The sequence below is a fragment of the Leucopleurus acutus genome (assembly GCF_964270905.1).
Source record: "Leucopleurus acutus genome assembly, chromosome: 2".
NCBI classification, from domain to species: domain Eukaryota; kingdom Metazoa; phylum Chordata; class Mammalia; order Artiodactyla; family Delphinidae; genus Leucopleurus; species Leucopleurus acutus.
Window position 1 is genome coordinate 55012046 of NC_139143.1, and position 21948 is coordinate 55033993.

The following is a 21948-nucleotide window of genomic DNA, read 5'->3' on the forward strand; positions in this document are numbered from 1 at the left end:
GATAAAAGATAGTTGAGTGAAAAAATGTATGGTCTAAAGGCAGTGAAATCTCTATTAATAGCACCTTATAGATGGAATTATATAGTTTATAGTATGCTTTCTCATATGCTGTTTTATCTTTGCAACCACTTTGAGTAAAATATTAATCACCCATATGAGGAAACTGAGGCTCAGAGAGATTAATTGGCATGATCAGCGTAATACAAGAGGTATGTTAAAAAAAACTGGACTTGAACTCAGTACCGCTGATGTCATGTGGATGCTTCCTATCATAGGACATCACACCTAACCCACAGGCTGGGGTCTGGGCAGGTGGAATTCGTGCCCCTGGGTAGAAGCCCCAAGTTGCACAGAGGTCCTCAGCATTTCTGGGGCTGGGGACTCTGGTGTGAGTGGGGGGGTGGCTCTGGGCTCCCTGCAGACCTCCTGGGGGACCAGGAGTCCTCCAATCTCGGTCCCCAAAGGCACTCTGAACCTTAAAATGAGGAAGCTCCTGAGTTCTGGGCACCAGGGCTGGTCTGGGACCTTTGTGACCTAGGGGTGAGTCTGTGGGGCAGGCCAGCTCCCTAGAACGGAATTTGCCTCTAGAACAGAACGTGTGCGAAGGCTTGAAAGAAGGGCTGAGCAAGAGGCCTGATCGGCACATTCATGCTTTGATCTGAAGCGGCCCCCAGGAATGCTCCACGGGAGCTACTGCTTTGGAGCCCAGTCTCCTTAGGAGACGTTTGGACTGTCACCTCTCTGTACATCAATCGCACTGACTTCCTGAGGGGGTCTCTTCAGCTGCTTTGCCGCCCCTCCCCTCCCACCTCAGTGCGTTCAGGCTTCGTCTCAGCCCTTTATCACCTTCCGATTCAAGGTCCGGCAGCCCCTCCCTGCCTACCAGCCTCGGGACTGGGCGCTGGAAGCAGCCCCATTTCATCTCCTCTTCCACTCTGGAGCATAAACCGGACCTTTTGCACTTCTCCCGCCCAGCTTTAACCCTTTCAACACCCTCCAGCTCTGACTCCAGAGCCCTGATGCAGGGGACACGGGTCTTAAGACCTCTGACAGGTGAAAGGTCCAGGCTGTTCACGAGCCAGTCGGTCAGAGAAACCAGAGTAGCACCGCGATATTACCTGCTGTGGGCCTTGCTGATCTGTACGTTCTGACACACGTACACACACAGGCGTGCACGCACGCACACACACGCACACACAGGCTGTCCGATCCATCTAGGGGTGCAGTCCTACCTCGACACTTGTCCATTGGGTTGGGAGCCAAGGGGTCCCCGAAGTAGCCTGCTTTGCACTGGTCACAGTGGGCACCGGCTGTGCCGTGGAGGCATTTCAGACACCTGCCCGTCAGGCGGTCACAGTTCCCAGAGGCACTGGGGTCCACATTGTTGTTGCACTGACAGGGTTGACAAGGCCTCACTGGGCCGTGTTCCCCAGAGGGGTCCCCAAAGTAGCCATCGGCACAGAGCTCACAGCGGGCACCTGGAAGGAGCAAAGAACCAAGCCCGAGCGATCACCCACTGGCAGCAAAAGCAGACGCAGAGGACGAAAGTGTAAATAGCCCTCTCGAGGAGCTTTCCCCGTGGACCCCAGAACAGTAGCTTCAGGAGCAGGAGCCCACGGCCAGGGCCTGGCTCTTCCACTCCACGGCGGTCACAGATCTTAGAACCCAAGCGCCACTAGGAGCCTTCCTGCCGGTTAACTAGCTGACTGGGAAAAAGTCAGCTTGAGACCCACACCACTGAGACTGCTGCTGAAGAGAAACTCTTCTTTCAGACTGACCAGCAGAGAGATGCGACATTTATAAGGCCACTAAGTTTTCTTTCTTCACCTTGGTTCATTTTTAAAAACTTAGTTAAACCCTGTATTTCATCTGAAAACTTCATCTCCTAATTACAAACCTCCTAAAACAGCTTTAGATGTTTCCTCCGCGTAACTGTACACTCTGCCCTTCCTCGATCCACTTGAGCTCTCGGGCATCGACGAGCTATCCTTATCTTTAAAATGAGCCCATTTACACTAACCCTGAGTAATGAAAACTCCCCGGGAATCCCTTGGAATAGAAGCTATCCTTGCAGATTCACGGCAGCAGGACAGGGCAGGCAGCCGGCCTCACCAGTGACACCGTGGGGACAGTTAGTGCACACCACCTCCTCTGTCTCTGGCATCACGGAGCAGCTGAACCCATTGCGACAGGGGCAGGGCTTGCAGCTGCGGGGGTCACGCGGGTCGTTGTAGAAACCAATGGGGCAGTCGGCACACTCGATGTCAGGGTTTTCATCCCCTGAATAACAATCTCCTGGGGGGGCAGAGGAAGAACGGAGGAGCAGAGAAACAAGCAGGGTAAACTGTACACTGGCTTTAATACGCATGACATGTGCAAGTCAGAGCTTAGTAACTCACAGCCTGCCTTTCTGAAGCTTTCCCCAGAGTGCCTGAGCGCGGGTACTCTCCTCTGCCCCAGTACCAACTCTAAACATGGCCACGACCCTGAGTCTCACCCTCACTCTCCCAGGCTGAGCAGACATACACTTCCTTTACCAGCCATGACTTAACACTGCTCCCCTGTCCCCCAAGGCCTGACACCATTTGTCCGCACATTCATTCCAGTCCTGACATTGCCTTTGATCTCCCCGTACAATGCTTGCAACTCGACACCAATTCCCCCACCCCGCACTGAACCATGACAGCCATTTCCTGTAACCTAGCACCTTTCTCACAACCCTGTGGCATTTCCATAATGAAAAGGATTGAGCGTAATAAAGCGCCATGTCCATCTTCCCTGACTCCAGCCCTGCTTCCCTTAATCCTTTCCCATCTCTGAAATGAGTTCAGGCACGGTCTTTCCTACACAGCTCTCTCTTCCGCGAGAGACCTCAGTCGCCTGGCTGTGCCCCCAACCATCTGGTCCAGGTGTCATTTCATTCACCTGTGTCTGGATCACAAGCCCCTCCTCCTTGGCAGTTACATGGAATACAGGTGCCAAAAGGTCCCAGTCTGGCTGAATCTCTTTTGTAGCCAGAAGCACATTCCTGGCAGAACTGTCCCTTGTACCCGACAGGACACACACATTGTTCAACCCATGGTGCTGGGGCTCCAGAGATGGGGCGAGCTGAGATCAGGGTCACATTGTCAAGGTACCCAGTACCTGCAAGAGAGGGAACACGTTAGAAGCAGCAAGTGGTAAGGTCCAAGGATCTAAAGTCAGGCCTCTCATTAGATTTTATTTCTCTTAACTCCCTGATGAAATGAAAATTCACATTTTTAAGGCAAGACAAGAAAAATTTAAACATAAAATTTTTCTCTGGGCTTCCCTGGTGGCGCAGTGGTGAGAGTCCGCCTGCCGATGCAGGGGACACGGGTTCGTGCCCCGGTCCCAGAGGATCCCACATGCCGCAGAGCGGCTGGGCCCGTGAGCCATGGCCGCTGAGCCTGCGCGTCCGGAGCCTGTGCTCCGCAACGGGAGAGGCCACAACAGTGAGAGGCCCGCGTACCGCAAAAAAAAAACAAACAAAACTTTTTCTCTGCCCTTTGCCCTCCTCATTCCCCTCTAGTTGCATTGTACATCTGCATTATGTGTTAACCAGACCTCCCCTGTGGCAGAAATACCTGCTCAACCATAAAGATCAATTTTTCTCCTTCTGGCGCCAGCCATGTAACTCCTTAGACGATAACATTCCTTTGTCAATCCTTTAAGGGGTCATGACGACCCACTACTCGCCTTGTACGTGCAGACATCTTTGGTGAACTTTATGTACAATGCCAATATATCATTTTCCCTTAAAGATAGCAATTAGTGCAGAACAGACTGGTCAGATGACCTGGGGAGACACTGGGCCGCACCTAATGGAAGTTCTTAGCTTAAATACTTGCTTATGACCTATTAATGTTACTAGCTATATTATATGCTACCTATTTTACGAAGATTATTGTTTCTTGCATTACCAAATGTGTGATTGATCCTCAGATGAAATTAATGATGATTAGGCAACTTGAAACAATTTGATCAGATATATAGTTCTACAAGATTGTAATCATGCATAATAACTCTAGATATGGGAAGAAGCAACAAGAGGGAACTATTTCCTGGACCATAACAGAGTAGAAAGACAGGCGGTCCAGAGGCTTTTGGCTACTGTTAACTGAACCTAGTCCAGTAATAGCACGTTCTGTGGCCTGTCAGCGACATCCTCAACTGACCTGGGAATGTGCGTTCCTAGCAATTGCTCACGAAATGCCTCCCAGACCTTGGTTGAACTTAAGACTGAAAGGGAAGGGATTGTAAAATAAAGAATGTCGCCCACTATCCAGATCTACAAGAATGAAGTCTTTAGCCACTGCAGTCGCTGACCTAAAGTACATCCTGAAAGGACTTCAGGGCGAAGATCAGGGTGTGGTACTTTGTGCTCTAGGAAACCTGACAGAACTGGCCCTCAGAGAGTTAGATATTTTCAGGAGAAAATTTTATGAGCCCAGTTTCTTGCATCTTCCCGTACTTAGAAAAGCACTTAAACCATTAACTAAGGTATCTGTTCCTTGCAAATAGTAGTAACCTTCTACCAAGATGTGTGCTTGATTGAACGTAGCTTCTCCCCAAATCACATATATACTGGCTTCCCCCTTTACCTGTTTGGAACAGTCTTCAGAACTCTCCGAGAGACTGTCTTCTGGGTTATAATTCTCATATTGGCTCAAATAAGATTTTCCATTTCTTTCTTAGATTGACAATTTTTTAAAATTTATTTATTTTATTTTTGGCTGCGTTGGGTCTTCGTTGCTACACGCGGGCTTTCTCTAGTTGCTGCGAGCGGGGTCTACTCTTCATTGCGGTGTGCGGGCTTCTCATTGTGGTGGCTTCTCTTGTGGAGCACGGGCTCTAGGCGTGCGGGCTTCAGTAGATGTGGCTCGTGGGATCTAGAGCGCAGGCTCAGTAGTTGTGGCGCACGGGCTTAGTTGCTCCACGGCATGTGGGATCTTCCCGGACCAGGGCTCGAACCCGTGTCCCCTGAATTGGCAGATTCTTAACCACTGTGCCACCAGAGAAGCCCTCTTAGATTGACTATTGATGAATTTTTTTCATTGATAGCCCTATCAAAGACAGTTGGTATTCACTCACTATGCCATGCATAAAGATATAGCAGTTCATATGACTGACTGCATAGGCTCTGGCGTCAGAAAAATCAGGGTTTAAATTCTGGCTCAATCCTCACTATCTGTGTGAATTGGGCAAATCACAAAACACCTCGATGACTGTGTTTCCTCAACAGTAGAAGAGAAATGACAGTGGTATCTACCTCCTATGTTTCTTGTGAAATTAAATGAGACAATGCATGTATTGTAGTGTGCTTGGCACATAGTAAAGATTCAATAAATTGTTAGTAAGCACCTTTTCTACTTCCTGCTTTATTCACTATATCAGTGACATGGAAATGGTGCATGCCAGCCATGCTTCCTTTTTACATGTGTGCTAAAAAGCTTAAGGAGGTCTCATTTAAATAATCCCAATCGAGATTAGGAGTACCCAACATAGTACATAGTATATAAAAGTTCAATAATAGGAATTAACGGAATACATGGTGATATCCGAACGTGGTAGCACCGAGTATAATTCCAAAGGAAAGTTACTCAAGAAATAAAGAGAACAGTGTTGTAGATGCGATTTCCGAGCTAAGGGAACGTGCCTTTTGCTGTAGGTTATCTTCTTCAAATAATCAGCTTTAATCTAAATTCAGAGGCTCTTTAGCAAGGAAGCATCATTCATTCTTCATTGGTGCTGACCTCTTTTCAAGAAACATTCTTTCTTAACAACTTCTTCTAGAATGTACAAATCTAGACCCAATCAGAGACTCGACATCAAAACCATTAAGTCGTTTGTTTAATTGTTTGGAGACTGTCACCACCTTAGAGAGCTGAAGCAAATTAAACTAAAACCTAAGAAGGGAGAAATTCATTTCTTTTAGCCACTTACTGTATTCTCCATAGGTAGCTCGGATCCGCAGGGCTGTGAGGTTCCGCAGTAACCTGCGATACTCAAAGTAACTCAGCTGGGGGCTCCAATTACTGCTTGGATTTTCATTTAATCTGCATGATTTAAAAGCAAAAGCTGAAAAATCCAACTCTTATCAAATCTTATAATGCGTATACCCGATACAAATTATGCCTGAGAATGGGGGAATAGCTAAGCCCCTTCACAGCCCTGCTTGTACGGAGATGAAGGACTGGTAGCCACATCCTCATAGGCACAAGCCTGGAACTTTCTCACTCCATGGGGAGTGCAAGCCCCACAGGATTTGCAGGAGGGCCTCCCAGTGCAGGAAGCTGAGCTCCCGGGGTCACAGCATCCAGTGCTGGTCCAGGCCCTCAGAGACCACTTTCTATTCTTGGTCACACAAAACCTAACAGCAGGAACATCTCTGAGTTCCAGAAGCTCTGATCCTCCACAGCCATCATTCATTTTTGGTTTTGTTGTTTAAATGATTTGTTATCTGAGCACATTTCACCTCCTATTTTCAAAAGTCAGTTTCCACCTTCTACACTGTCCACATCTAATACTTCCTAGTTTGGCATCACGTTGCCTCAGCGCATCACATCACCAGCCCCTGTACTATTCTTCTTTATGTTGTTTTGATTTCTACTGGAATAGCCCTTCCAGGAACCATACTAACCCTTTTGTTTCATCCACTGATTCGTGAAATAACTGTTTACTGTGCACTTGGTTTGAGCCAGAAGCTGTTTCAGGACGGAGGATACAAAGGCAAGTAGAGTGAGGTGATCAGTGTCTCCCAGGGGTGGCGGGTAAACAAATAATTATGATACAATGCAGAAAGGGCTATAACAAAGGCATGAACAGGATGCCATAGAAACTCAGGATGGACTGTAACTTTACCTAGGATTCTGAGAAGGCTAATATAAAGGAAAAACCTTCAAGCTGAATCTTAAAGAGTAAGTTCACCAAGCTGAGAAGGTGGGAATGGGTGTTCCAGCGTGGAGAGCTGGGTGTTTGTATCGTTAGAATAAGTTGCACTCAGTTATTTAAGAACACATTGTGTGTGTGCTGTGGGTCTTCTATTCTCTATTACCTTTACCTCTGCCCTGGGGTAGGTCCCCAACAACCCTCACTTGAACCACTGTGAATGTGTCCTGGTGGTTCAATGAAAGACCCTACCCAAACTGTCCTTCACACAGTATTTGCACCCAGCCTTCACACCTGATCACGCCAATTCTCGACTTCCAATCTCTCAATAGCTTTCCATCATCTTGTAGGCATGGGCAAGATCTCAGCACCTTGACATGACATCCAAGAACCACCATGCTGGGTCTTTTTCCAGTGTTTTCAATCTTATCTGCCCATCTCCGCTATACACGCTGTGTTCCAGCCATAAATACTGCTTACCAATCCCCTGTATTATGCCTTTCCACGTTCCCACATATACTCACATGTACGGGTTGTCCTGATTTTGTCCCTGGGAAAGCCCTGTGCTTCTTCCTGTTCTCAGTCCACACACTGCGTCCTTAGTAATGCTTTTCCTGGCTCCTCCAGGCAGAACTAAGACTCTTTCCTCTCCTCCCAACTCCCCATGAGCATGCACCACCACTGAAGAGATTTTGTATTGTGTTATGTGTGCTTTTTGACATGTTACATATCCTACTAGACAAGAGCTCTTGAAGGACAAACACCACGTTTCTTCATCTTGAATTCTCAGTCTCTGACACAGTACTAAGCACTTAATAGGCACGTCCCCCTCCCCTGAACTCTCTGTACCCACCATTCAAAATTCCCATTCTAGAGAGAAAATATTTGCAAATGATATATTTGATAAGGGATTAATATCCAAAATATACAAATAACTTATACAACTCAACATCAAAAAAACAAACAGCTTAATTAAAACGTGGACAGAGGACCTCAACGAACAGTTTTCCAAAGAAGGCATACAGATGGCCAGCAGACACATGAAAAGATGCTCAACATCACTAATCATCAAAGAAATGCAAATCAAAACCACAATGAGATACCACCTCACACCTGTCAGAATGGCTCTTATCAGAAAGACAACAGATAACAAGTGTTAGCGAGGACGTGGAGAAAGGGGAATGTTTGTGCACTGTTGATGGGAATGTAAATTGGTGCAGGCACTATGAAAAACAGTATGGAGGTTCCTCAAAAGAGTAAAAATAGAACTACCATATGATCCAGCAAGTCTACTTCTGGGTATTCTTCTGAAGAAACAAGAATACCAATTCAAAAAGCTATATGCACCCCTATGTTCACTGCAGCATTATTTACAATAGCCAAGATATGGAAAGTATCCATCAATAGTGGATAAAGAAGATGTGGTATATATGCATGTATGTGTGTGTGTGTGTGTGTGTGTGTGTGTGTGTGTGTGTATGCAATGGAATATTACTCAACCATAAAAAAGAATGAAATCTTGCTATTTGCAACAGCATGGATGGACCTAGAGGGTATTATGCTAAGTGAAATAATTCAGACAAAGAAAGACAAATACCATATGGCTTCATTTATATGTGAAATCTAAAAAACAAACAAACAGAACAGAACAAAAACAGACTCATAGATACAGAGAACAAACAGGTATTTGCCGGAAGGGAGGGTGTGGGAGGATGAGTGAAATAGGTGAGGGAGATTAAGAGGTACAAACTTCCAGTTATAAAATAAATGAGCCACGGGGATGAAATGTACATCCTGGGGAATATAGTCAATAATGTAATAACACTGTATGGTGACAGGTGGTAACTAGAATTATCAGGGTGATCGTTTTGTAATGTATAGAAATATCAAATCACTATGTTTTAGACCTGGAACTAGCATAGTGTTGTAGGTCAATTATACTTCAAAAAATATCCCATTCCACAGGATAACATGTAACCTCCTTAGACACACATGGGGCCATCCATGACCTTACCTCAGCCTCTTTCCCCGACCTCACTTCTCACGGTATTCCTCTCCCTGACCCCATGCTCCACTCATGCTTAACCACTTAGAATTTCCTAAATGTACGAAACTTCCTCAAACATACTTCTTCTGCCATGTTAACCTTCCCCCCTTTTCTTTCCTTAAAGAGTGGCTCTTCACTTGTCACATCTTCTTGGGAAGCTTTCCTTGATCACTCCAGTGTGAGTTACTGATATCTCCTGTGTGTGTTCAAAGCACCTGTGTCCACCTTGTCCCTTACAAGCTGCACTATAATCATCTGTTTATTTTTCTCCCCCATTAGCTTGTCCGGGGCTTGTGGGCAGCAATCATGACCTGTCTCAGCACATAACACCATGTTTTGTACATAAAAGGTGCTCAGAAAAGCTTGTTGAACCAATGAATGATGACGACGAAAAAAGGAATCAGACTTCAGTCACAGTTTGCTCTCTTTGACCCACTTGTAGTCTCTCTCTTTACCTGAAAGTGTAAGTCTTGGTGACCCCACAAGGCAGTGTCTTGCCAGGTGGAATCAAGGGAGCTGTGATCCGTAGACCAGCACCTTCCAGGATCACGTCATGGGCGGATGGGTGTCTGCCTCCCCTGTCCACACGGTAGTCAAAAGACAGGCTTTGCCCATAGCTCACCTGTTGATTCCCAAGAAATTTGGCTGTGAAATAGAATTCGAAAAGACTGAGGTCAGTTCTGAGACTGGAGAAGCAAAGGAGTGAGTAAGTTTTCATCAATGTTGGCAATTTCTCTTGGGGTCCTACGTTACCCACCCATCACCCCTCCCCAGCCACCCTACCAGAAGAGCCAGTTCATGGCAGCGGACATGGCCTTGCAACTCTTGGCCACGAAGAAGGGTTAGTTACTGAAACGCTAAAAGGGCCTCATTATAAGACAATTCCATCCGTTACATGATTCATAGCCTGGCCCCTGTGACAGACCAATATGTAAAGATCCCAGGTGTATCAGCAATAATACCATTTGTTACATAATGCTTTCTAGTTTACAGAATACTTTCGCCGACATCATCACATTTGATGGCAATAATTCGTGGAGGTTGTCATTATTCAACAGCTGAGGGAACTGAAGTTTGGAAAGGTTAAGAGGCCACCTTGCCCAGGAGTCACATATTAGCTAAGGATTTGAACTAGGATTAAAATTCTAGCCAGAGGGGCTTCACTGGTGGCTCAGTGGTTGAGAATCCGCCTGCCAATGTAGGGGACATGGGTTCGAGCCCTGGTCCGGGAAGATCCCACATGCCACAGCTCAACTAAGCCCGTGCGCCACAACTACCGAACCTGCGCTCTAGATCCCATGAGCCACAACTACTGAAGCCTGTGAGCCAAGACTACTGAAGCCCGCGCGCCTAGAGCCCGTGCCCCGCAACAAGAGAAGCCACTGCGATGAGAAGCCCGTGCACCTCAACGAAGAGTAGGCCCCACTCGCCGCAACTAGAGAAAGCCTGCACGCAGCAACGAAGACCCAACGCAGCCAAAAATAAATAAATTAATTAATTAATTAAAAAAAATTCTAGCCAGAGCTTTTCCATCCAGCTTCTCTGACTAATGTATATTTTTAAAATTTACAAGCGGTTTAAAGCTTTGAGAAATGGTTTCTTTTCACTTTTCCATCTGTTTCTCAGTAGACCCACAGATTTGACCACTGTCCTTATTTCTTGTCTTGATGGGAGACCTAGAAACTCCCCATTTGACTGAAGTAGGGACCTGAACCAGGGTCTGACCACCTGGACACCCAGTTCTGCTGTACTGTGCCATGACTTTGTCAAAAAGGGCTGAAGCCCCACTTGTCTTCTGGAGACACTACTGCCCAGAACACTAAGCGATAAGATGTCCACATTTTCTAACCCCATTTTTCTATCCTGACTTCTTAGTGTTCTAAGTTGGCTTCTACAGGAAAAATACCATACATACCAGGAGCTATAAAATAGACAGGGTCTGGCTGTCGTGCTGAGCTAAACACATCCCGATGGCGCTGTGACCATTGGAGTTTTGCAGGAGACCCATTTCTTTGGACAGCCTTCCAGCCATCAACATCTGAAACACAAATAAAACCACTCTGCATTTGGACAACATCTACTGAGTTAAACAAGGCAAGACTTGCTTGCTACTCACTAGCAGTGAGTAACAAGTGGGGATTTCTTCATGTTTCCACATTCGTGTACCATCCTCAAAATCCCCTATGCACCTCTCTACTTTGTATTCACCTTCACCCACTCCTGCCCTACAGCTGCTGTGACTTCTTATCTCCGAGTCTGACTCTTGGAATAAGAGAGCATGTTTTCATCTGCCTATAATTTGTATTTTTATTTTATTTACATAAACAGGGTCTGGCCTTAGTGAGGTAAGAGGGTCTAGTATGTTCAAAGAGAAACTCAGAGTTGAAATCATATTAATCTCCCATAGTTTTAGAGTGCTTTGTAGCTTGGTAACTAATTTCACATAAATCAACTCGTTTGGCCTATGTGAAAGCAGTATTATGAGTGAATGTGAATTCCAGGAAGACTCATGTTAAGCCCTTCAATCCAAAAGAATGATTCTTTTGTGGTTTTAAAATAGATGAGATGGGAAATGCAGAGAGATGAAAATCTGGTCTCTTTTTAGTTATTTTTTTAAGTTATTCATAAGCTGGTCTGAGTAAACTATTCAGCTATAACTTTTACAAGACATTAGGCTCTTCCTTATTGCCTCAAAAATAATATACATTTAAAGCAAGAAGAGAGCTGCTAAAGATGACTCAAGGACCCCATGCTGTGGACGGAAGTCTATAAGCACAAAACCCTATACAACATTAAAAGCAAAAAACCTAGAAAACAGATCGCTTTACCTTGATGGAAGGTAGAGGTGATTTTATGGACACTGTAGTCTCCAGAGCTTCGGCAGCTGGCTGAATGCCCGTAGCAAAAACACTGGGTACAGCCCTCAGGGTTTCCCCCATCCAGGTGATAGTAACCTGGTCGGCACCTGCAGTGACGTTTTAGAAATCAGGACAGTATTATAGGTTATTTCTTGTCCCTATAGAGAATATGATCATTTCTACTTTCTCTTCCACCCGGCCCATTAATTCCCAAAGGTGAGGAATAATAAGTTGCACATACCACCCCCCACTCCCAGACCCCGCAATGGACAAATCACAGCTCCCCATTAAGAAAGCACAAAAGGGCTTCCCTGGTGGCGCAGTGCTTAAGAATCCACCTGCCAATGCAGGGGACACGGGTTCAATCCCTAGTCCAGGAAGATCCCACATGCCGCGGAGCAACTAAGCCCATGCGCCACAGCTACTAAGCCTGCGCTCTAGAGCCCACGAGCCACAACTACTGAGCCTGCACGCCTAGAGCCTGTGCTCCGCAACAAGAGAAGCCAACACAATGAGAAGCCCGTGCGCCGCAACAAAGAGTAGCCCCGCTCGCCGCAACTAGAGAAAGTCCGTGCACAACAACGAAGACCCAACACAGTCAATTAATTAATTAATTGATTGATTGATTAATTTAAAAAGAAAGCATGAAGAATATTCACTTTCTCTTGCTCTGGTAAAGCAGTATCACGTTTGATGTGATGGTCTGGAAACAGTGATTTTTTCCCATCTTTGGTGAGGAATTGAGTGGGCAAGATGGGGAGGGGTCAGGTAGGGATAAGCAGAGCTGGCCCTGTCCTGGAGTAAGTATTTAACGGGGGCAAAAGGGTGGGAAGTGGGGGCCAGCAAAAGAAAGGCAAATGCTCCCACCCCAGCACCCACTCAGCTGTACTGACCCCTCCCAGACCACCCTCCCTGGCATTGCCCACCATCCCTGCCCCTTGTACCTAGGCTCTGACCCCCAGGGGAGGGGGCAGGTGAGGTTATGCCAAAAAAGGATGGCTAGAGGCTCCTACAAAAGCAAAATGTAGGCTGGCCTCCCCTCTGCTCCCAGCTCAAGCCCTCCGGTGACTTCTCTGGGGACCGCAGCTGGCAGACAAGTCCCGGAGGCTGGGGTCATAGAGAAGAGGGCAGGGGAAGCCGGGAAGGATTTGTTTTCTTCTCTGTTCAAGTTAACGACATCCTTCTACATGAAATAATGGTAGTTTCAATTATCATTTATTTAGCACTTGTGATATGCCAGGCACCTTACTTATGCTCCCTCATTTAATCCTCACTACAACCTTATGAGATAGGAATTGTTATTTCCAATTTTCTTAGATGATAAGACCAAGACCAGAGAGGTTAAGAAACTTGTTCAAGGTCATACAACTGGTAAGTGGCTGAGACAAAATTCAAACTCAGGTATATCTGCTGATAAATTACGTGGTCTAATCCATTGGACTATATGTCAAGAATATGTTCATTGTGCAAAATCACGGAAAAGCAGTTTAGCCGTGAACAACAGATGCTTCAGAGACCAGCTGTAAATAAATAAGTTGGGGGTTTTTTTCCTATAGAGAAAGGGTTTAAAAAATCATTATAGTTTCTGTGGAGGAAACCTTCAGATTAAAAGAGATTAAAAACCAAGGAAGGGGGTTTCCCTGGTGGCTCAGTGGTTGAGAGTCCGCCTGCCGATGCAGGGGATGCGGGTTCGTGCCCCGGTCCGGGAAGATCCCACGTGCCGCGGAGCGGCTGTGCCCGTGAGCCATGGCCGCTGAGCCTGCGCGTCCGGAGCCTGTGCTCTGCAGCGGGAGAGGCCACAGCAGTGAGAGGCCCGCGTACCGCAAAAAAAAAACAAAAAACAAAAAAAACAAGGAAGGAAGGAAAGAAGGAGGGAGGAGGGGAGGAAAGAAGTGGGGAGGCACAGAAAGGGTGGAGAGGGAATGATAAAGGAAGGGAGGTGGGGGGAGGGAAGTGAAGGGAATCCGGCAAAACTAAACCACAGTGTTTAAGGATGTACTTGGGTAATTAATTATGAAGAAAAGTAAGTAAGTCAGAATAGTGGTGACCTCTAGGAAGGAGAGAGGGTGTTACGAGGCCGGCATAGTTTTAGCAAAGGTCTATTTCATATAATTGGTGCTGCTGGCAACATTTTATGTGACTTTCTATTTCTGTGTTCTATTTTGAAATTTAAAATGCTTTCAAAAAGTGACTCCTTTTTTAACACTTAAATCTATGTTTCCTCACCACCCCCCCACCTCAGCAGCAAAGAACCCCCTGAAAACAAAAGTCAGGAATGTACCTGGCATTTCCTCTGCCCAGGTATATGAGACTGGCAGGATGCCAAAGAACTGCTTTCTTTCGTTTAAGGAAATAAGAGGGAAGCCTTTACCTCTGGGGCCTACCTCGCAGCCCTCTGCTCACAACAGTATCAGGAGAGGGAAGAGTTTTAAGTCTGGGCACAGTTTGTACTTAAGGAATTTCCTGCAGCAGCAACTGAAGGTGGATAGACCTGGTTGCACCACCTGTCCCAATGTGGTTTGGGACCCAAAGGGCTCTTACATCTCCCCCCCTATTTCATGTGTGTGCATATAACCACCATCCCATCCCCGGTCCTTCTCAGCACGGGACGGTTATCTGTGGCCATACACTGCGATATTCCCACTTACTAAGATTTTCCCAACATGTTTAATTAGACCAGGCCTTTCCTGGGACCAGGTTGAGTCATGTGACCTCATCACAGCGTACCACCTTGCATAGAGCACCTGGGATTCAGAGCCAGCTGGCCAGGGACTCACCGGGGCCCTGTGCCTCTGTCACAGCATAAACAGAGAAGGGACCCAGAGCAAAAGCTTGGAGTCCAGTGAGATTTGGGGCCTTGTTGCACTTTTTTTAAGGTCTAGTTTTTGAGGGAAGTCCCAGTGGTTAAGGCTCTGCACTTCCAATGCAGGGGGCACGGGTTTGATCCCTGATCAGGGAACTAAGATCCTGCATGCCATGCACTGCGGCCAAAAAGTAAAATTAAACATAAATAAATAAAGCCTAGTTTTTGAGGACAGGGGGCAGGAAGAAGGTCATCTACATATGTTAAGTGTCCGTTTTCCGTAATTGCACTCAGAGGATGAATTCTCATGCTAGTTGCCGAGGGACACCCTGCTGTGCCTGTAGGGTCACAGTTCACACAGACCTATCACAGCGCCCTCCGGTGACAGCTGACTTGCAGACACAGCGGCCTGTGTCACAGGGCCCCGAGATGCCAGCCGGATCACAGTCACACTTGGAGTCTCTGAGAAAGAAGAAAAAGAAAATTAGGGATGCGTTCCCAAATACTTTGCAACTATACACGTGAAGATCAAGAACTCATAAGCAAATGTCACCAACTTGAGTCAATCTTTCATCTTCAGTGAGGCCTCTCTTAGCTATTCTTGTCCATGCTAATCTCTCTCAGACTTTTTAAGAATTCGTTTGTCCATGCTCGTGCTACTCAAAGTGTGGTCTGTGGCCGGCAGCCAGTCCAGGAACTGTTTGCTACCCAATCCTAGAAAGAGGAGGGGGGCTTCCCTGGTGGCGCAGTGGTTGAGAGGCCGCCTGCCGATGCAGGGGATGCGGGTTCGTGCCCCGGTCCGGGAAGATCCCACATGCCGCGGAGCGGCTGGGCCCGTGAGCCATGGCCGCTGAGCCTGCGCGTCCGGAGCCTGTGCTCCGCAACGGGAGAGGCCGCAGCAGTGAGACGCCCGCGTACCGCAAAAAAAAAAAAAAAAAAAAAAAAAAAAAGAGGAGGGGTTTGCCGCAGAATGTAAACCACATTCATCACAAAACTGTTTAGTTTAGTTTGGTTGACTGTTTGGGTCAGTTGACATTAAAAAAAAAAAGTTATCATTTGTTTACCTATTGTTTAATTCAATGGTGTCTGCTTTCATCGTGACTGATTCCATCTACTTGCTTTTGGTTCATTTAGTTCTTTCTTCTGGTGACACTTCTATTGACATATAATTCATACCATGTAATTCACCCATTTAAAGTATACAATTCAATGGGTTTTAGTTGACCCTCAGAGTTGTGCAACCAGCACCACAACCAAGTTTAGAACACTTTTATTACTCCAGAAAGATACCCCGTGTCCTTTAGGAATCACCCCCATTCCCTCCCTCCAGCCCTAAACAACCACTGACCACCTTTTGTCTCTGTAGATTTGCCTATTCTGAACATTTCCTATCAATGGAATGGTACAACCTGTGGCCTTTTGTGTTTGGCTTCTTTCACTTAATATGTTTCCGAGATTCATCCATGTTGTACCATGTATCAGTAGTTCCTTCTTTTTATGGCTGAATGAAGTCCTGTCTCATGAACATACTACAGTTTGTTCATCCATTCATTGGAATGGACATTTGGGTTGTTTCCACTTTTTAGCTATTATGAATAATGCTAATGTGAACACCTGTGTACAAGTTTCTGTGCAGATACGTATGTTTTCATATCTCTTGAATGTATACCTAGGAGTTAAATTGCTACTAGTTTCGTTGACTTTTTTTTTTTTTGGTCGCAAGACTTTCTCGATGAAAAAAAATCAGTATTTTCCTCATTTAATTTTAGCACAATCTCCCTGACTTGTGCAGACTAGAGCTTTGACTAAGGACTGACTCATCAAAGCACCGGTCTCTGTCACTGCGTTCGGCACATAAGCACATGTGTTTATCTCATGCGTCTAAAACCAAGTCTGTTGTCTTTTCCCTACCGACCTGCTCCCCCTCTGACTGCCCCGTGACCCCAGCAAATCCTGCCAAGCCTGCATCTGACTCCTTGTCCTTCACATTCCTCATCCAGTCAGATGCCAAGTCCCAACCAGCTTCCTGAAGATTTCTTTCCCAATCTTCATCTTCCCACAGTCTCCTCCCCATCTTGGTCCCTCTGTACCATTATCAGGATCCTCTGAGAAACATGTGTTCAGCATCTGCTGGTTGCTAAGCACCAGGGATAGTAAGAAACAAGAAATAGCCCTGTTCTCTAGGAGTAAAACAAGAGTCAGAATGCGGAGGGGTGGAGACGGGTCTGGAAGATCTCTGTGAGGAGATAGACAAGGTGCGGATGGAGCCAGTGAAGCTCTGCATGGCTCTGAGGGAGGGAAGAATGCTCTAGGCCAAGGCTGACGTCACATAGCTTGGCTCCTTTGAAGAAGCAAAGGAAGGCTGGGGGCGGGGGGGAGAAATGGAGCAGTAGCCTAAGGCCGAGGGTGGAGGGGGCAGGAAGGTCTTGCAGGGCCCTACCTGCCTAGATAAGAAGTTTGGATCTCATTCTAGGTGGGAAAGGAGCTAATGGAAATTTGGAGCAGAGCCGTGATATAACACACTTCATATTTTACAAGGGTTTACAAAAGAGAGACAGGGCCCAGGGAGGGGTCAGGGAAGTCTGGGAGAGAACAATCTACATAAAGGCCCAGATGGTAAGAGAACTTGGGCCAGTGGTAATGGGGATGGTGCAGGCATGCCTGGTGGGTGGGTCTCATACGGGCAAAGGGTTGGAAACATGGGCGATGGGGAGGCGATGCCTCTGTGGGTGGCCTTCCAGCCAATGGCTTCCCTGCCAAGCTCCCCCTCCTCTAAGCCAGCCCAACACCCTGCCAGGCTCTGCGTCTCTGTGGGTTGGTCATGTGATTTCTAATGTATGCTCCACCTTCTTCCAAAAAGGAAGTTGAGGAGGGATAGAGAATGCTTCAAGCTAAGGGGGATTAAAATTATGCAGAAAGTTCTTCTACTCTGAGTCTATTTATTTGAAACGAGTTCCAGGTTAAAATTTGAAGGACTCTTTACTTCCATCCTAGTTCATCTAAAGGAGGGGCATTTGTCAGGGTGAAGACCCTAGGTTCCAGAGACAGAACTCTGAGCCTGAATTTTAAGTCCACCCTCACCAGCAACAAAGGGCATCTTATTTATCCTCTCACGATTTCAGTTTCTTATCTTTAACATAAGCATAAGGCTAATCCCAATTTTTTAGGATTACTGTGAGGAGTCAATGAGATGGCCCACGTGAGGTCCTCGAAACGGTGTTTCAGTAACTCAGTTACTCAGTAAATGTTAAGCGGTCCCTAATGTTGATACAATTGCGGAAGCCACAGTGATGGGACAGGCACTTACAGGAGCCTCTGGTCTTGGGTGCACCCAGCCTCAGTGAGGGTGTGGAAGCCTGGCAGACAGCGGTCACACCTGTCTCCTGTCACACCTGGCTTACAGCTGCATCGTCCAGCATTGTCACATCGAGCGCTAAGAGAACCTGTGACCACAAGGCAGGGAAAAGGAAATATTTAATTTATGCAACATTAGGAAGAAAACGTCACCCTACGGGAGCTCAATAAATACTAAGTAATAACCACCACCTGCTGCTTCTAGTAATTCTTTCACATTATCTGGGTATGCATCCACCCACTAGGGAACGTCCTGACAGCCAAGGATAGCTTCTTCAGGGAAAGGAACAGAGATGACTCCTGAAAGCATTATTATTTATATATCTACTCTGGTTTCAACATGAAGTAGTTTGTCCAATCCTTGAGATCTCAAGAAGGAACATTGGCGAATGAGCACTTCGGCCTCCACAAAGACAGGATGAGAAAGTGAGCCACGTTCTCCCTTATCTCTGGCAGGCAAACGCCATCTTTTAAGGGGCAGTGCTTGCATGGTATGATTTTAAGAGTACAAAAAAGCCTCTTAACCAGAAACATCTCTACCTACCTGGAGTGGAGCATCACCCCTTGTAAGGAGTGAAGAGCCTGTGCATTTTACCTGGTCTGGGGCACTAGAGTACTTGTCCTATGGTTCGTTTTTTATAGACATGCTCTGTAAAATGGGACCTCACAGACTGCATATTGATGAAAGGCAAGAGGTGCTCAGGATAACAAAATGTGCCACTCTGGAATCCAGCCACCCATCCCCGCACCCCCTTCCACACCACAGTTCCAGCCTCCATCTTCTCTCACCTGGACCCTGCCTCACACTCTTCTTCCCACCTCCATCCTTGCCTCCCTATGCTCCATTCTCTCTACAGAAGCCAGAGTGTTCCTTTTCAAATGGAATTCAGATCATATGACTCGTCTGTTCAATAAGTCTTCCAGTGGGTCCCCACTCTGAGCGGAATAAAGTGCAAACTCTGTACCACAGCCTACAAACTCGACTTCTCTTGCTTCATCTCCTGCTCTCCTTCACTGAGGTCCAGCTCCCCAGCTCCCCTCCCTGTTCCTGGAATGTGCCAACTGCTTCTCTCCTCTGGGCATTTGCACCTGCTTCTCCCTCAGCCTGGAATGCTCCTTCCCCAGAACCTCCCCTCCTTGGCCCATTCTCAGCACTTACATCTTGATTAAATATTACTTCCCTAGAGAAACCTTCTCTGACTCTCATATCTAAAATATCCATCCCACTGCTCCCCCAGTCCTTAGCCCTGCTTACCGATGACTACCTCAGCTTATGTTCTCTGCTGTATCCCCCGCACCCAACACAAAGGAGAGGCTCAGAAACCTGTTGGATTAATTAACCCTTAAGAAAGAGGATGTGACTATTGTGAAATGAGTCAGGAAAAAGCCAAAAGATGAGGTGGAAGGTGGCTCACCTACTTGATAACTTCCCAGCAGTTGGCAAAATTATAAAGTAATCCCTATATTCCAACTAACTGTGATAATTAGGCTATTCATAATCTATAAAGTCAACAGAACTCTAACCATTAGCTCTTTTTCTTTCTAATTTCTTACCAGTCTGTGAACTTTTAATTTACTTGTGGATACAATTCTAATCAATAAAAGTATTGGCTCTGTATCTATAGCCGCAGGTGAAACATGAAATAAATTAGTCACATTCACAGAGTCTGTGAAAGTCTCCATGTCAACTTTGCAACACTTGAAAGGGCCCTCAGTGATAATAACATAAACTACATTTTTTGAGCACCTGCTACGTGTGAGACACTGAATTGGGCACTTTATATTAGCTCACCGTATCTACTGGTGAATTAAGAACTGATGGAAGGATAACAAATCCATTTGTGGATAATAGGGAGCTCTCGGAGGATCAGGCAGGTGGCGACGAGATCAGATGTGCTGTTTAGAAGGTCAACTCTAGAGCAACTGCAGGACGGCTTGGGGACAGGAGAGCAGCAGGCTCTCAGGGCAGAAATCCTCCCCTGACACGATGGCCCAGATGAGAGGAATCTGGATGAAAAGTGGATCAACATAGATGACAGCAGGTCCCCAGAGGGCACCGCTAGATATGAGGCTCCTGACAAACCAGAGAAGGCCAGAGGAGGAACAGAGCCTCACGCTGAATCATCAAGAGAAGATAACTAGTTTAGTTTGGGACACAATGAACTTTGGTGAAACTGTTCATCTGGAGCTCAAGAAAGAGGCTGCAGATGAAGATTTAGGAGCCTTCAGCCCACAGGCAGAACACGAAGCCATAGCAAGTGTAAGGTCACTCCGGGAGCAGATAGACAGAGGAGGGGAAGGTGACTTGGACAGAAATGGAACCTCACTGATTAAGGAAAAAGTGATGGGAGCAGGGAGAAGTCTCACAGAGGAGAATTCTGGGAAGAGTTAAGGGAGAAGGAAGAGGGGATGGTTTTCAGGATCTAAGGCAAGAGAGCATTTAACAAGATGAGAGTGAGGAAAGACCACTGGGGTTGGCACTTAGAGACAAACAGCAGACAGGGCTAAGAAGGTAAATTCTTTTTTTTTTTTTTTTGCGTTATGCGGGCCTCCCACTGTCGTGGCCTCTCCCGTTGCGGAGCACAGGCTCCGGATGCGCAGGCTCAGTGGCCATGGTTCACGGGCCCAGCCGCTCCAAGGCATATGGGATCTTCCCGGACCGAGGCACGAACCCACGTCCCCTGCATCGGCAGGCGGACTCTCAACCACTGCGCCACCAGGGAAGCCCCACAAGGTAAATTCTTGTTTGAATTTATGCTCTGATGAGTAACATTAAATGTTCCTTCTTTAATACCATTTAATTATTTTTTACATAAATGGGTGTTAATCTGGGACCCAGAAACACATTGTTTTTCTCCATTCAAATTAATGGAAACTATGCTTTCAATTTAAGAAAACTCTCCCTACAGTAGTTTTTCAGAAACAAATTACTCTATTTTTTTTTAAATTTATTTTTGGCTGCGTTGGGTCTTCGTTGCTGAGCTCAGGCTTTCTCTGGTTGTGGCGAGAAGGGGCTACACTTCATTGCAGCGTGAGGGCTTCTCATTGCAGTGGCTTCTCTCGTTGAAGAGCACAGGCTAGGTGCAGGGGCTTCAGAAGTCGCAGCACACAGACTCAGTAGTTGTGGTGCACGGGCTTAGTTGCTCCACGGCATGTGGGATCTTCCTGGACCAGGGATCGAACTTATGTACCCTGCATTGGCAGGCAGATTCTTAACCACTGTGCCGCCAGGGAAGTCCCAACAAATTATTCTTATAAGGTGGAGAAGACTGTACTTTATTTTGGGGTTTTTCCCAAATAGCCCTAAATAGTACTGTACAAAACAGTCTTCTGATTGAACAGTCATCTCATGGAAATAGGCATTCTGTGTTCAAAAGAGTTTGGGAAACAGTATGTCCTAAATCTTTCAGAGATTTACAACATAACAGCACATTCAGTAGGCATGAATCTTGTTTAACTTTCTAATGCCAGTGTTTCCAAACATTATTTGACATTCTTACAGGCAACGCCTATTATTATCTTGGGAAACATAATATTCCATAGGACATTATGTAGAGAATACAGTTCTAGAAGCTGGTGGACATGAAAAGAGCCCAGGCTTTGGGGTCCAACAATTCTCACCTCAAATACCAGCTCTGCCACTGATTAGCTGTGTGTCCTTGGGCAAAGGGACACACATTCCTTCTTTAAGTGGGGACAACCATACCTTGTAGAGCTGTTGTAAAACTTTGAACTAAAATATATGAAGGGCCTTGGACCTAGAGACTGTCATACAGAGTGAAGTAAGTCAGAAAGAGAAAGACAAATACCGTATGCTAACACATATATATGGAATCTAAAAAAAAAAAAAGAAAGAAAAGAAAAGAAAACAGTCAGAAGAACCTAGGGGCAAGACGGGAATAAACATGCAGACCTACTGGAGAATGGACTTGAGGATATGGGGAGGGGGAAGGGTAAGCTGGGACGAAGTGAGACAG

The 21948-nt window shown here is 46.2% G+C and overlaps 1 protein-coding gene across 1 annotated transcript in view; it reads right to left on the bottom strand.

The window, feature by feature from the left end:
• The window catches only part of LAMC2 (laminin subunit gamma 2), a gene marked incomplete at its 3' end in the record, with an annotated part of 60389 nt that overhangs the window by 13938 nt on the left and 24503 nt on the right, over positions 1-21948 (bottom strand). The window contains exons 3-11 of the mRNA XM_082833822.1: positions 17925-18060; positions 14981-15079; positions 11785-11921; positions 10872-10994; positions 9412-9601; positions 5965-6077; positions 2926-3144; positions 2113-2295; positions 1233-1478 (exon numbers count right to left, since the gene is read on the bottom strand). Coding sequence (XP_082689948.1) covers positions 1233-1478; positions 2113-2295; positions 2926-3144; positions 5965-6077; positions 9412-9601; positions 10872-10994; positions 11785-11921; positions 14981-15079; positions 17925-18060 — 1446 coding nt within the window. The remainder of the gene's footprint in view (positions 1-1232; positions 1479-2112; positions 2296-2925; positions 3145-5964; positions 6078-9411; positions 9602-10871; positions 10995-11784; positions 11922-14980; positions 15080-17924; positions 18061-21948) is intronic.